Source organism: Rhea americana, unplaced genomic scaffold (genome assembly GCF_003343005.1).
Source record: "Rhea americana isolate MKP2758 unplaced genomic scaffold, rheAme1 scaffold_104, whole genome shotgun sequence".
NCBI classification, from domain to species: Eukaryota; Metazoa; Chordata; class Aves; order Rheiformes; family Rheidae; genus Rhea; species Rhea americana.
Genome location: NW_028185084.1, coordinates 1,814,742 through 1,828,908, shown reverse-complemented (window position 1 = coordinate 1,828,908; position 14,167 = coordinate 1,814,742). Strand labels below are relative to the sequence as shown.

At 41.6% G+C, this 14,167-nt stretch overlaps 1 protein-coding gene across 1 annotated transcript in view; it reads right to left on the bottom strand.

Moving 5' to 3' along the window:
- SORCS3 (sortilin related VPS10 domain containing receptor 3) overlaps nt 1-14,167 on the bottom strand; it is a 304,653-nt gene that overhangs the window by 92,045 nt on the left and 198,441 nt on the right. The window contains exon 7 of the mRNA XM_085308282.1: nt 1,632-1,696. Within this exon, the coding sequence (XP_085164408.1) occupies nt 1,632-1,696 (65 nt within the window). The remainder of the gene's footprint in view (nt 1-1,631; nt 1,697-14,167) is intronic.

Here is a 14,167-nt window from a genome sequence, read left to right as displayed (position 1 = left end):
TGTGCTAGGCTTGGCTGGGAGAAGAGGCATTTTGCTGCAGAGGGACACCCTAGCAGGCCAAGCACAGCCCACCAGGTCTTGCCTACGCCTGCAGCCTGCTGAGACCACAGCTTGCAGTGCGCCTGTTTTGCTGATGCTGCTTTTTAAGCCTGGCTTGCAGAGGAACCCTCAATATCATCAACAGCCAATTTCAAAATGCTGAATTTATACATTAAAACAAGAACAGACACCAACCCCTCAAGCAAACAAGACCTGCAGTAAGAAAGCTGTCTCTGAACAGAGGGGACATCTTTCAAATGAAGCATCTACATCTTTGACATATCCAGTATTGAAATAGCTAGGCGAGCAAGTTTAAACCTAGTTTGCAAGCAGACTCCATCAGCAGTTTGTTTGCTTACTTGCTTGTTTACTTGCTTTTAGTCACATTTCTCAACATCTCTACAACAGCACATGCAGCAGCAAAGGCACTGAAGAAGCCTCCCTACCTTGCCCACCCACCTGCTGGTCTGTTTTGCTCTTTCCCCACACTCAACGAACAGCTGTCACTCCTGAGCTTTTATTGCCTGGTTATTTGTTCAGCTGCCATCACTAAATAGCAGTGGAAAGTCAGTGAGCGATTTTAGAAGATGCACAGTCTTAGAGGAGTTACCCTGATAGACAGGAGTTTGTTCACACAGCATCTGGCCCATACAGCATTTGACTAAAACTAAAACTAAATCTGCAAACAGCAAAACAGGCCTTTTTCCATCAGAAATCCTCTACAGCCTCTGTCACCACCCCACAGGGATCCTGTGCTGCTTTCTTATACTATCGCTATAGCGTAAGAGGGACATACGTCCCATTTTGGTGTATCACAAAGCTAGAGTGAAGCAGCTGCCAACCTCCACCCAGAAGTAGATGCATTAGCATGCTGGGATTCCTATGAAACACAAAACTTTTTTGAGAAAGTGGTGGAAAAAACCCTCAACTTACTTCTAACACATAATTTCTTCTTCCTTGCAGGTTCAGTGCTCCATTCTACTTCAAATGTGGCTAGATGTATTTCAATGAGAGGTTAAGAGACTTTTTTTTCCTATTTCTTACTTAAATATGGGCATCTTTTACAGGCTTGCAACGTCTAGGTGCAGAGCAGCTATTCATACATCCTAAGTAAACCTTGAAAACCCCTTCAGCATGTGTCAAAGGGTAGCCAGGGCATGAGGACATTCTGGTCAAAGAAGTCTGACAGTCAGTGATTTGTCATACAGTCTGCTAGATTCCCAGGTACAACCTAGCTGTTTTGAACCCCTCTGCAAATGCATAGAAACTGTCCAGCACAGTGCTGGTAACCCAGCTCTCTGACTCATGTACRATAGGTGATACTGAAGCAGCTAAATAGGGAAAAGAATAGATGGCTCCTTAACCCAATAACTTGTGCTTCTGCCAAGGCTCTCCACAGACACAAGCGCTGAAGCCTCCAAATTCCCTCCACGATCTAAGAATGTGCCTCACATCAACCTCCCCCCCATGACCCACATCTTTCCTATCAATTAAAATATAAATGAGAAGACAAAATGAGCCAAGTGAATTTCATTCCTCACTCCGTTCTTCAATCAGTGCCCACTTTACAAGTGTTGGCTGCAGACACTCACGTCCATCAGCTGTCCGGGCTTCCATGTGCACAAGGTCAGGTTCTTTATCCAAACCCGTCACCGACCTGGGGAAGAGAAAGACAGAGAAGGCAGCCAGTGAGATAAAAGGCTGCAATCATATGAAGATGGAAAGAGGGTGAGGAAAGTAAACCAGTTTGCCAGTCCACCTTGTGACAGCTGGGATGTAGGTCCCTAGCTCCTACCCACCTTGCTGTCTTTTCTGTGTTTCTACACTCAGCTCAATCTTGGGGGCCTTTAAGATACCTTTCCAGGCAATGGTGAGTGAACTTGTCTGTCCCTTTTCTACAAATAAAATCCAGTAAAACCAGATATCTATTTTAATGCTGCAGGAAAGAAGAGAGCACAGCAGCCAGATGCTTACAGATTAGTTCAGCAATTTTAAAATGGTTTTAATGTGGCTGAATAATGMGGTAAGAGACTGAGTTGCTTGATCTGTCCCTGGTTTATTGGGCAGTCTTGCTACTGTGTACCTCAGTTTCCCCATCTTCAAAATAAGAATGATGATACTCATTTTCACAGTGAAGTGCTGATAAAAAATGCCAGRAAGTATTCATTGTTCACTCCATGGCTGTGGAGATCATGTAACAGGGCATGATGAGTCTCCCTAATCCCACTGGTGGAAACCCAAGCACTTTAAGTCATGTGTACTGTTATTTTATTTTCTGAAAATGTTTTGCAGGACACGTTACAAAGATAGTTTTCCTCCTAGCAGAGGGAAAATCAACCCTAGAACAGAATTGTTATTATTAGTGTACTGGCTGATAAGTATCACTGGGAGATGAACACTTAGTCCTAGCAATGTCTGGCAGGGGAAAAAAAATCCATAGATGTCCATGTGATTTATGGAGCGGCTTCTCCCAAGTTAACCAAGGGGTTAGATTAAAAAGGGACAACGACAAAAATCAGTTTCTAATTTGGTGGAAGCTGAATTTGATACAGTAGATTGTAAATAATAGATTCCCTCTGAGCCAGCCAACGTTCATAATTCCCTAATGTTCTGAAACACTTTTATCACAATCCTTTGCTGCTTTAATCCTTGGGGCAACCACAGCTAAAACATTTCAAAAAAAAAGAAAAAAGAAAAAGAAAAAGAAAAAGAAAAAAGAACAAACAAAATACAGATGCTCTGATAGTTTTGTGGAGCTTGCAAAAAAACCCATAGTGATTGAAGTAACAACAAACACACGTATGTGCTGGAGTTCAGCTGAGACCAGACGTTTTTTGGCTGGAAGTGCCAAAACAACTACATTACAACCCAGTGTGGAGGTAAACTGAAATTGGCACTGCTTGTTAACGGGAGCACCACATCGATAGCAAGTCCATTCAGAACACATTGTGAATTGTGGCCAAAAAAAAAAAAAATCTCCCAAAACAAAAACAAAGCTGCACAGGCAAAGCTTTCATCATTCTACTCTCAGTGAGAAATAGTCTGTTCCTTAACTGCCACCATCGTTTTCAGGGTGATCCCATAAAGAAGAAAGCAATGTTCAGTATCAGCAAGGGTCCCAGGACCGGCCCAAATCCCTGTGACCATGTCATTAACTAGGCTCTAACGCTCTGAAGACCTAGACAGAGCTAAGGTGACAGCAGGAGAAGCAAGAACTTCCTCAAAATGCCAGTGAAAACCATTATAGGGTACAGTAACATTATTTYCCAGTCTCTCCCAGATAGGGCACACATCTTTCCAAACCTCAGCAAATTTTTTTCCACCTTTTTCTTACAATAAGCCATAAATAGTATGATCTTAGCTCTTTAGCAGTCATGACTCTAGCCTATAACATGTCAACAGGGACAGAGAGGAATGTCCTTAGCAAAGTATCAATTCATCACACCTTCATCAATGGGACAGGTAATTTGAGCACTCTTAGATACCGGGTGTAGGCCCATCAGGGATCTGCCCCACAGACCTTTCCCAGCAAGCTTTCTCCTTAAATCCAACCTTCACCCTTGATGCTGTGCTCTCCAGACCTCTTCTGAAAGCTAGACACGATCCTTTTAAATAGAGCCAAACAGACAAACCCACTGGGAATAACACTTTCAGCCCAGAAATAAAGAAACATCAGTATTAGGCCTGCTACTGCACTATTCGCTTAAAAGGAGTTGAAATTAGTAGAATCTAAGCAATTCTGACTAAAAATTAACATACTTATTACCACTTTGTGTTTGCATGTGCACGCTCTATAGAGCAACTCCACTTGTAATGCCTATTACGTAAGTACCAGGGGATAACAAGAGTCTTCTAAAACATGCCAGTCTAGCTTGAATTTCCTTTCCATCTACTTGTTTATTTAATTAGTTTTGACAAGCTTGATGGTTCTTTTCATAAAAACAGCAACAAAAGGACCAGCACACAGCATCCCCCTAGTACTTCGCTGCTTGCTGAATGCCACACTTCATGTGGAAAAGCTCACAAAGTAACCTCCAGAAGCCAGAAAGGTTCTTCTTATCTGCAGTCAGATAACAAATCTATAAAGTAATGCATCAGTCATCCTTCCTTCTCCCAAACCAAGGCCTTCTCTTGTATCAAAGACTCTGGTTGCAAAACAAACCCCCAGTCAATGCTGTTTCTTTATGCCTCCCCTCACATATGTTCCCACTGGCAATGCAAGCAGCTTTGCTTTACAATGCTTCTGTCTTCTGAATTTGGGTATTTTCAGGAAAAGGTCTCTGATCATTTGTCTGGAAAAGTTTTGAGCAAACAACACAAAGAGTGTCAGACAACAGAAAGAGCAAGATCCAAGTGTAGGTCTTGGAGCACACCCACAAACACACACACACAGAGTGTAAAGCTGTTCCTTTATGCCATCTAGTAATCTCTCTGGTCTTAATGACTTACTACAGCAACCTCTCAGGTCTGGCAATAAAAGTAGTATAGAAGATACCTTCAGAKCCTTACATTTTCTCTCCTTATCCACACGTTTTCTCCCTGAAGTTCATTTGGAGGATACACAGCTCTAAACTATTGAAGCTAGTAAAATATGATGAGGAGAGATGTGAGCACCCTGTAGCTCATTCCTTCTACAGTTTGTTTGGTACAACCAAGTAAACCTACAAAGTTGGCTGGCTAGTAAAGGGTTTCATTACTCTCTGGCTAACATCTGCATTCCAGAGGCTTGCAAAAAAAAAAAAAAAAAAAAAAAAGAATTAACAACACTCAGAAGCCTGAGCTCAGCTTGAAAACCATTTTCACCTCAGACTCTAGGTACAGCTCAGCTCTCTATTTTATACATGCAGAAACTCCAGGAGAGAGAGCAAAAACCAAGCCAAGGTTCACAAAATGGACCCGTGTGTGTTGTACTGGATAGCCCTGGGGGGAAAGAGGCACTTCTACTGTGACAATCCATCCTAAATCAGCGTCCTCCATTGCCCTCATTCATTTATCAGCACTTGGATGCGAAAACGCTGAGAGAAAAGAGAATGCAGCCAGAAGTGACAGGAAAGGTCAGTTTTTCCTGCTGACATGTTCCTTGACTGCTGCAAAGGCAGTTTTTGAAATGGGGAGCCTGCAGCTAGGATGGCAGCTGGCGCAGGATTAGTGGCCAATTACAAATTCATACCAGCTCCAAACCCCTTTAGGAAGGGAGCAGTAGTTATTTTCCCCAGCTTCTGCTGCTTTTCTTTTTCTGTTCTCATGGTAGCTCTTGGTTTTTGCAAGGTATTTCCTCCCTTCTTTTCAGGACAGAACTGTGTGYTCCTGAAATAGACTGGAGTCCATGTAGGATCCGTATCTCGCTCTTCAGGGCAGAGCACTCTGCATGGATGCACGTGTACTAAATTGTTCTGCTAACATTTCATCCCTGACCTGGGGGGACGGAGAGTGAGAATGTCAAGGAAAACACAGCATCCTGCATCCACACTACTAATTAGCTATTCCTAAAGCATTTCTRTACAAGGTACTATATAGTTCTAAACAATAAATAAAACCTTATGCAAAGAAGGGAAAAAAGTACACAGATTCTCAGTTTGGGTTACTTGCTCTACAGGRTATGCCTGCTTATCGTCTCTACCAATTCCACCATCTTCCTCTGGAGTGCACCATTTCTGCATTTTTTTTCCTACCTATTTTCCAGGCATCAGGCGCTTAATGATGAAAGACAGTATTGAGATTTAGACATTCTAGCATCTTAGATCAAGAATGCTGAGCAATTCAGACTGCTTGCTGTTGAGATCTGCCAGACCCTTGCTCCTTAGACCATCAATGGAGAACAAGAGATGCTGTATTTCTCCATCTCCCTGGCACCATTAGCTTAGGGATGAATGAGGGGTGTCATTGGACATAAGCAGTATTTGTGTCATGGATTCACATCAAGGTCAAAAATCAGGTCACAGGGGCTCAGGCTTTCAAACTTAGTTTGGCATTTGCTGGCAAACTGAGCATTTTGCCAGTGGTGTGCCTGGTTTTTGACATGTCAAGATGGCATCCAGCAGCAGCTCTGGTTTTCAAAACAAAAATAAAGCTTTCAAAAGGGATTGAGACTTTCCCAAGATGCTGACTTRGAAACTCATTGTTGCAGGTTGAGATGTCAGACTGAAGGCAATTGTCACTGCTGTTGTAAAGAGACAGAGGAAATGGATGGAGAMTGCTTAGCAGGATGTTGTGTGGTAGATAAGGATTGGAAATAGGAAAGAACAAGGCACATTTATTGTATAATAATATGTAAAGGAGGAAAAACACATCCTCTYGCTGTAGGCAACTGCAATCAAATTAGTGTATGTTGCCAATTAGTCTGCTGCAATTTTAATTGTATCCTGCCCAGAAGTGAATAAACGCTTAGGTATTTCTGTACGCTACCAGGACAGCAGTGTATGCATCTAATTTATCCAAACCACAGAAAAGGCATGGATATACTGGCAGGTGGGAGGAAAAACTGACCCAGACAATTTCTGCTTAACTGATGAAGACCTTTTCACATAGCCCCACTGTGGAATTATGTACACCTTTTCAATACACCAGGTTACCTTCTCCACCTCTCTCCTGGTTGATATTTAATTCTGTGCTCAGCTGATAGACAGTGACAGCCTTCTGATACAGTACCTGCTTGCCTGGGTATAAACAACTGCAAGCATCTTCAGATGGTAAAAGCAATTGGGTATGTTCACCTTCTATTTACTACAGCCAAGTCTAAACCTAGCTCTATCAGAGATCAGCTGTGCACATGTAACAGCTAGCGTGCACTCAAGCTACACATATCCCAGGCTGACAGAAAGCCATGAACTATCACAGTTAAGAACAAATATGAATGTTGAAACTGTTGGAGGGGGGAAGAATGCCTTTATTAAAGACATAAATACAGTATCATTCTCTSTGGCTGATCACGGGGAGACACTGCTGGACAGGGCTGGATGTAATACTGTCTCTGAAGAGCTATGGAAAAAACCTCTGTCCACAGCATATTTCAAATGAAGCTGAGAAAAAAGCTGGCAGGAAAATACTGTATGTCTTAGGCAGTTCCCTGGAGATTTCTATGCTTTCTAGTGCTAATTTCTATGATGCTACAAYTCTGGACATTGGCAGAAGTAATTGTTGCGAGAATTAGTTTGCAACATAAGGCCAAAATTCACTAAGTGTTTATTCTCAACTAATWTCTTCTCAGCAGAGTTGATACTTCTTTAAAAGATCCCAAGGAATCTTAAGGAGATGTTCAGCCTGGTATCTCAAAGGAAACAAAGCCTGTGTGTTGACATCCTCTGTGCCTGTGTTCACATGTATGTACAYGCATCTGCCTGCCTTCACCCCTTCCCCAATACCTGTTGAATGTCTAAGCCAATTTCCATCAAAACTGACAGTGGATGAAAAGCCTCAGAGGTACCAAATTCAAGGACAGAGCAGGCCAGGAAAAGTAAGACATCCAAGCTAAACTTTTCATTGAGAAAAAGCCTGACATTTGGCTCAACCATGTTACTGAACACCAGGGAATCCACACAAGATGGCAGGTTCTGCTGCTCACAGAACCACTTTTTCCCTCTTCTCAGCTCCTAAAAGAAGGTGATCCTCCATACCACAGAAATCAACAGCAAAGTGAAAGAAATGCCAGTTAAMCTGAAAATACCTTTAAAAGATACTCATCAACAGAACAAAGTTTCATTGATTTGCATTTTTCTTTTTCCCTTATGTTATTACCAAAAACTAAGAAAGTACAAATATTTCTGTGCCTAATTCTGTCAACGATTTATAAAGTCTTAAAGTTCTTGAGCACTTCTTCCCTGATGTATACTTAGAATCCCCAAAACATAACTCAATTTTTGTGAAATAAACACAAAAATCGAGCGAGCAGGAGAAGAGCAAAGACTCTGACTCACAGCCCGGACAGGGCTTGCAAAGGCCAGCAGCACCCATCCTGGAGACRGCATCTTCATTCCCCCGTGGCCCTGCACAGAGCATCTCACAGGGACTGGGATTCGCTCAGGGAACAGAGCTGGCCGCTACGTGAAGCCAGAACTCGTGGTGCTCCCAGGCGCAGTCACTGCTGCTACCTGCTGACCTGAACGAGCTGCTCCCACGCAGTCCGCTGCCGCTCCTGATTCGTGGCAGAGCAGCGGAGCCAGGGTATGTACAAACTGCCCTGGAGGTGTCTCCTAAGTGATTTAAAAGTCTTTTCTTGCCAAGTCCTAGCAGCACTGGGATCAGGATTTGGTGGCACAAGGAAACACCAGCACAGCCAGTTAGCAGGCTGTTGCTTTGGGTTATTTCCGTGCTGCTTCAAAGCTTCAGCATATGATCCACTGWCAGCCCTTCGTCCCTTGTGCATCTAACACCAGAGCGAGGCATTTCCAGAGAGCAGAGAGGCGATTTACTTGGGATTAAACATCTGCAGGCTGGTGGTGGTGGACAAGTTTGAAAWGCTTTTCAATGGAAGGGTTTGATTCTGTTTTGCCTTCTGAAAGAAAGAATCTTTCTTGTAGGATTTTTTATTTATTTGAGGCTTTTTTTTTCCATATTCTAAACTGCAAGTACTTCAAGGAAAAAATAACAAAAATACTTTTTCGAGCATATTAAAAAGTGGCCCATTTTCAGGCTTTGTCTTTTTCTAATCCTTCTCTTTCCTCTGCCATCCCTCTTTTTTTGCAATGGGAAAGGAAAAGAAAAATGGAGTGGAAGAAGAAACCCAAGACGCACAAAAGCCATTTTTGTCATCAAAACCCACTCCAAAATACTGAGAAAAAATGAAAAAACCTTCAGTAGAATATTTCATTCTACTTKATCAAAAATCTTTGCTTTCTAACTGAAAATTCATGAGTAGAATATTTTTCGTAAAGTGGAAGGCAAAGAGGTGTTTGGTTTTGTTTATATCTTTTTGGAAAAAAAAGTAAGGAAAATGACATTTTCTAATCAGTCTTGCTCTGCACAGATCTGTGAAACTCAAGCACAGAGTTCTTGGTTCTGTTCCCAGACCAATCACTGACGTATCAAGTGACTTTTCGCTCTCTCCCTGCATTTGGTTTAAAATGAGTTTAGCGCYTACTGTATTGTGAAGTCCATTTAATTAATGTTTGCCTAGTGCTTGGCTAACCCCCTTTGAGACTCACRTAGATGGAGAACTACTATATATGATTGCTTTGTTTTTTCAGGAAACATGAATCAGCCCTGTTTCCGACCAACTCAGAAAAACCAAAGCACATGCTCAAAGAAACCATCAACTGAGTCTGCTGATCCCACTCAAAKTTTTGTTTCTCTCCATGGAAGGGAGTATTTAGAAGATTCGTACTGTTCCTCAGAGTTTTTCTCTAAGCAAAAGCATCTTAAACATGATCTGTTCAGACGTTTTGCACYAGAATAAGGATTCTCAGTTCATTGTGTATTTAATTCCCCTCATTTGTATGAACAACTTCTGATTGCAAATATGACATGCCTGAAATGCTAAGGCTCAGTGATTCAGCTATTAACAGAGTCCAAGGCAGAATACAGTGCCTCTGAAAAGCTTCAGAATGAGAGCATCATTTAATAAATGAATGCAGCAGTAGAGGAATAAAAATAAAACTTAAATTGTCCAAAGAGAGGATGCCAGCATGAAACTTGGCACAGACAGAATGTATAGGATATGCTGATGAGCCCCATATGCCTATGGGCATTGTGCATTGTATTAATTAAGGAAGGATGAGTCTCCACATTCCCTGTTGCAGAATATTGCAAAGAATCACCCTGGGATAACATCTAACATTCTGGAAATTAATTTGCAGTTCAATTTATGCATTTTGGAGAAAGGCAATATGAAAAGCTAGATTTCTGTCACAAACCTTTTCTGATGGTTGTTTCTTTGCATTTCAGATGCTAATTTGAAGAGAAGAAATGGCTTGTTTTGTTCTTTGACTTGTAACTATCAGTCAGAAAAAGTCAGAGAGAGAAAAAAGGGGAAGAAAAGGGGAAAGGAGGAGAAGAGAAAGAAGAAGAATAAACTACTCTGCTCTGGATCAGCAAATATAAATGCACCAGTGTGTCTTCTTATCCTCCTCCTCTCCCCCCCCCCCCCCCCCCAAAAAAAAAAAAACCACTCAGCCACTGAGAGCAACACAGTCATTTGTCCCAGCATCCACAAGAGGAAAAGACAAAGAGGCAGGATACAAAAAGGATTCTGGCAGCAGACAGACACAGAGTCTGTCTGTAGAAATGGCAAGTCTGTGTGGCTGCAATGGGTAAAAGGAATCGTGACAAGAGCACTGCACATCACCATGTGTCACATGRCAAGATGGGTTTACACTCAAAACAAGAGAAGTATCCTCAAATAACACGGAGAGGAGACGATTAAACAGCCACAGCCATTTGCAGGTGGAAAAATGAAACTGTAGTAGGAGAGACTAAAGATACAACAGAGCTTCTGTGGGTCCTTTAGCTTCAAGCTAGATGGATGTTCCAGCAATAAGGAGATAAGGGTGCCCAGGGGTCTGAGTGCTAGATATGCTCCCAGCTTCTCACAACGGCAGAGTCCCAAAGTGTTCCCGTCCCCAAAGCATCATCCTACTGAAGCCAGAAAAATCATGTTAGAATGCTACAGCAGGAGCTTTTGCTGCCCACAAGCCAAAAAGTAAAGATGTACRGGCAAGCTGTAGGTCAATCAAGAGCTTCTCTTTCTTGAGTTCTTAATATGTCGTTATAGATGAGCAATAAAAGGAAAGAAAAGTACAAGAGCAAATGAAAAGTAATTCTCTGCTGTTTTCTAGCCTCAAGGAAAATTCTGAAATGTCAATACACTGTTCAAATCTAATGATCTGTATAAAGAAAAAAAAAAAGAATTCTGGAGAAACTACAGCAGATCCAGAAATGGCTTTAGGGAGTCACTATTACGGATTGGCCCTAAAATCAATATTATAATGGAACATGTCTCGTTCCTTCAAAGATTTTCAATCAAAACCTGAAAACTAAAAATACTGTGAGCATAAACTAAAAATCTTCCTGTACCCTTCAGCCAAATACCTGGCGGGGGCTTGGTTTGTTTTTCTTTATTTTTTTTTCAAATAAAAAGCAATTTTTTTTCCTGTGGGAGAAAACTCAGATCTACCGCAATCAGTTCTGAAGTCTGTGCTGGTATTATTTATTATTTCCTCAGTCCTTGCTGACAGTCATAGGTCAGTATCTTTCTCCCTCAGGTTCTGCCACACAACTTCTAATACTTCTGTAAACATGGAAATACGTCTACATACCACTTTTACTGTCTTCTACCGAACGGAGGACAATTATCTGTGAGATAATTACAGAGCTATGATAACCTGCTATCTCCTACTCCAATTAGCTTGCTACAAACGTGCACGTACAACAACCTCACTCACTGGCTTCTCATCCTTGTTCTGTATACGATCAGCAAGAGACAAGTTACTGAATCAACATTATTTAAAAGAAACTGTAGTGCAGCTAATAATACTCCTTCCCTCTCTTACCTCCTTATGTAGCTTCACGCTCACTATGCTTAACAATAGCAGAATTAAACTCATCTCAGGCTACAGAGGAGGCTCAGGGGAACGCCAGTGAAGGAAAGGATGGGAGTTTCAATGTCTTCTCTTGCTGAGAATGAATTCTGCCTCATATAACTGCTGATGAATCGTCGTTTTAAGTGACTTTGTTAATTTTCACCAGGCAGAAGGCATAAAGAGGGACCTCCTTATCTTTAATGGATGTTATTGAGCGACACAAATGGCTTACGTTTAAATGAATGCGGAAACATCTTGTCTGTTTTGCCATGATAAGAGGCTGTTCTTTCCGCACAGCATGGGTTCAGCTCCTTCTGTTAAATAAAACAACTGTTTTTGTTCTGCTTAATAGCAGGCAAACTTCTGGAGGTTCAGAGGCAAAGTCAGTCTGAAGAAATGAACTGCACGCCACTGCACACTGGTATTTATCTTGCTCCTTCCTAATTCTTCCAGGGAAAATCTACCTGAAAAGCTTTGAGGTGTGACTGCAATTCTAGTTTCAAGCAAAAACAGCCCTGATAGTATTGATACACTTACTGGGGAGGGATTGTCTATTAGCTTGCATCTTTCTCCAATGCAAGAATGCTTCCAGGCATGACTTCTGAAATCTAAGTGGGCCTCTGGGATGCGGTCTTGGGCAGAGGGAAGGCAGGGGTCCAGGAAAGCTGCTCTACCCTCTGAGGTTGGCAGATGTTCTGCCTCTGAATGAAGTGACTGAAAAATATCTCCACAATCATAGCATGATCATTCCTAAACTTCTCTAAACAGTAGTAATTTTCAAAAGAATTCCCARATGTTTCTCTGACAGTCATCTGAAAGCAAGAAGAGTTGTCTCACATGAAAATTATCCTATTTCACCAAAACCAGAGATCAGTGGGGCACAGAAGCAAAGGCCAAAATCGAAGCTAAGTCACACGCTAAAAAGTATGAGAATACATCTCACTAGCCAGAGAYGACAAAATTTGATGCTACTGTCAGCCCAGCAGCCTAGTTTTTGGTTTGCTTTGCCAAGTTCTGACAGTATGGAATATTCCCATACGCCTCAGGGAGATGYGTTATTCAATATATTAATTAGAGGGCTGGCTTTCATCATTGCTTCCTACAAAGTATCACAAAGGATTACTCTGGGACYGTAACTGACAGGCTAGAATTAATTTGTACTTGAATTCGTGTGCATTAGGGAAGGGCAGCGTGAAGTCAACCCAAGCAGCCTGTAGGTCTGCCCAGCATTACAACATTTAGGCTTCCAATGCTGGCCTGGGAAACATGGCCATGAAGCTCTCATATATCTTCTGTGGTGCTCTCTTGCATTAGAAGGAAATGGAGCCCTGTACCGCACGCTATCTAATGGCACTGGAAGCAAGTCCAGGGATCAGTCTTCACCAGGAGAAACATTCAATATATTCTTCCCGAGTCCTGCCTTGCACAGTGGGTCTACCTGGTGTCCTCCAGTCTCAGACATGCAGTCCCAAAACGGCGGGGAGATTATAAAGTGATCCGCAATTAGGAATCGGGGTAAAACAAAGAGAAGAGACAGGCTCTTCAGACATAAAGACACCTGACAGATAAGAGACTGAAGCGTAAGGCTTTTCGATGGCTGCAASCCCTAACTGCAGTACTGTATTGTGACATTTAGTGGGAGGCAGCAAATTTAAAACTAAATATTTCAACCCTTACTTTTCCAGTCTCTGAAGAAAGCAATACTAGCCACAAGTCGTAAATATGGCTAACAAAACAAATTGTACTAAAGTCACAACAAAAGTACAAATCCTAAAAATCAGATAGTATTTAAGGACATCTAGAGTCACCTTAGTGGAGAGGGGGTAACCCTCTACCTCTCTAAGACATGGCATCTTTCAAAACAAAAACGAGTTTAGAAAGGAAAGTTCCTCCAGTGCAACCTACTACAATATTGCCCTCTGAGAGCATATTACACCTCATTTTGAAAGGGGTAGTTTTGACCGCTATCGCACGGCTGATGGTGATAGATGGACTCTGAGCCTGCTATCACATGGCTCTTTTCTTTTGGTTCATTTATCACGTGGTTTATCAGCTTTAAAGGAGAGCCTAAAATATTTTAATTATTTCTCCCGTGATTACATTTCTTGTAATCCACTGGCTACTCTTTTTGGTAAAACACCTTTGAGCCCAGGGAGCCTGACAGTTTGCCATCCACAAGACTTTCCAAAAGAAGTCAAACATTTATTTTCCCAGGAAAGTGGGCTGTAAGAAAATCATCACACAACAACATAAYTGGGCAAAAAATACACTTTTCAGCCTCTTTCAATGAGTCAGCTACATTTAGGGCTTAAAGAAATAGTACAAGAGTAATCTCCTCATTCAATTCATCAATTTTCCTTTATAAACTGAAACAGTAAGTCAACAGAGAGAATAAACATATATCAGAAACCCCCAAATACTTTTGCTTTTAGTCCCATGTAAAGTAGAAACCATTCTATAACATTTCTCCAGTAGTGTAAGAGCTTTCCTAGGTTAAGAATTTTAGAAATTTGTGTTAATTTCTCACAAATCAGTAAAAAAAAAAAAAAAAAAAAGAAAAAAAAGAAAAAGAAAAGAAAAAGAAAGACAGGAAAAAAGAAAGAAAAAATGGAAAA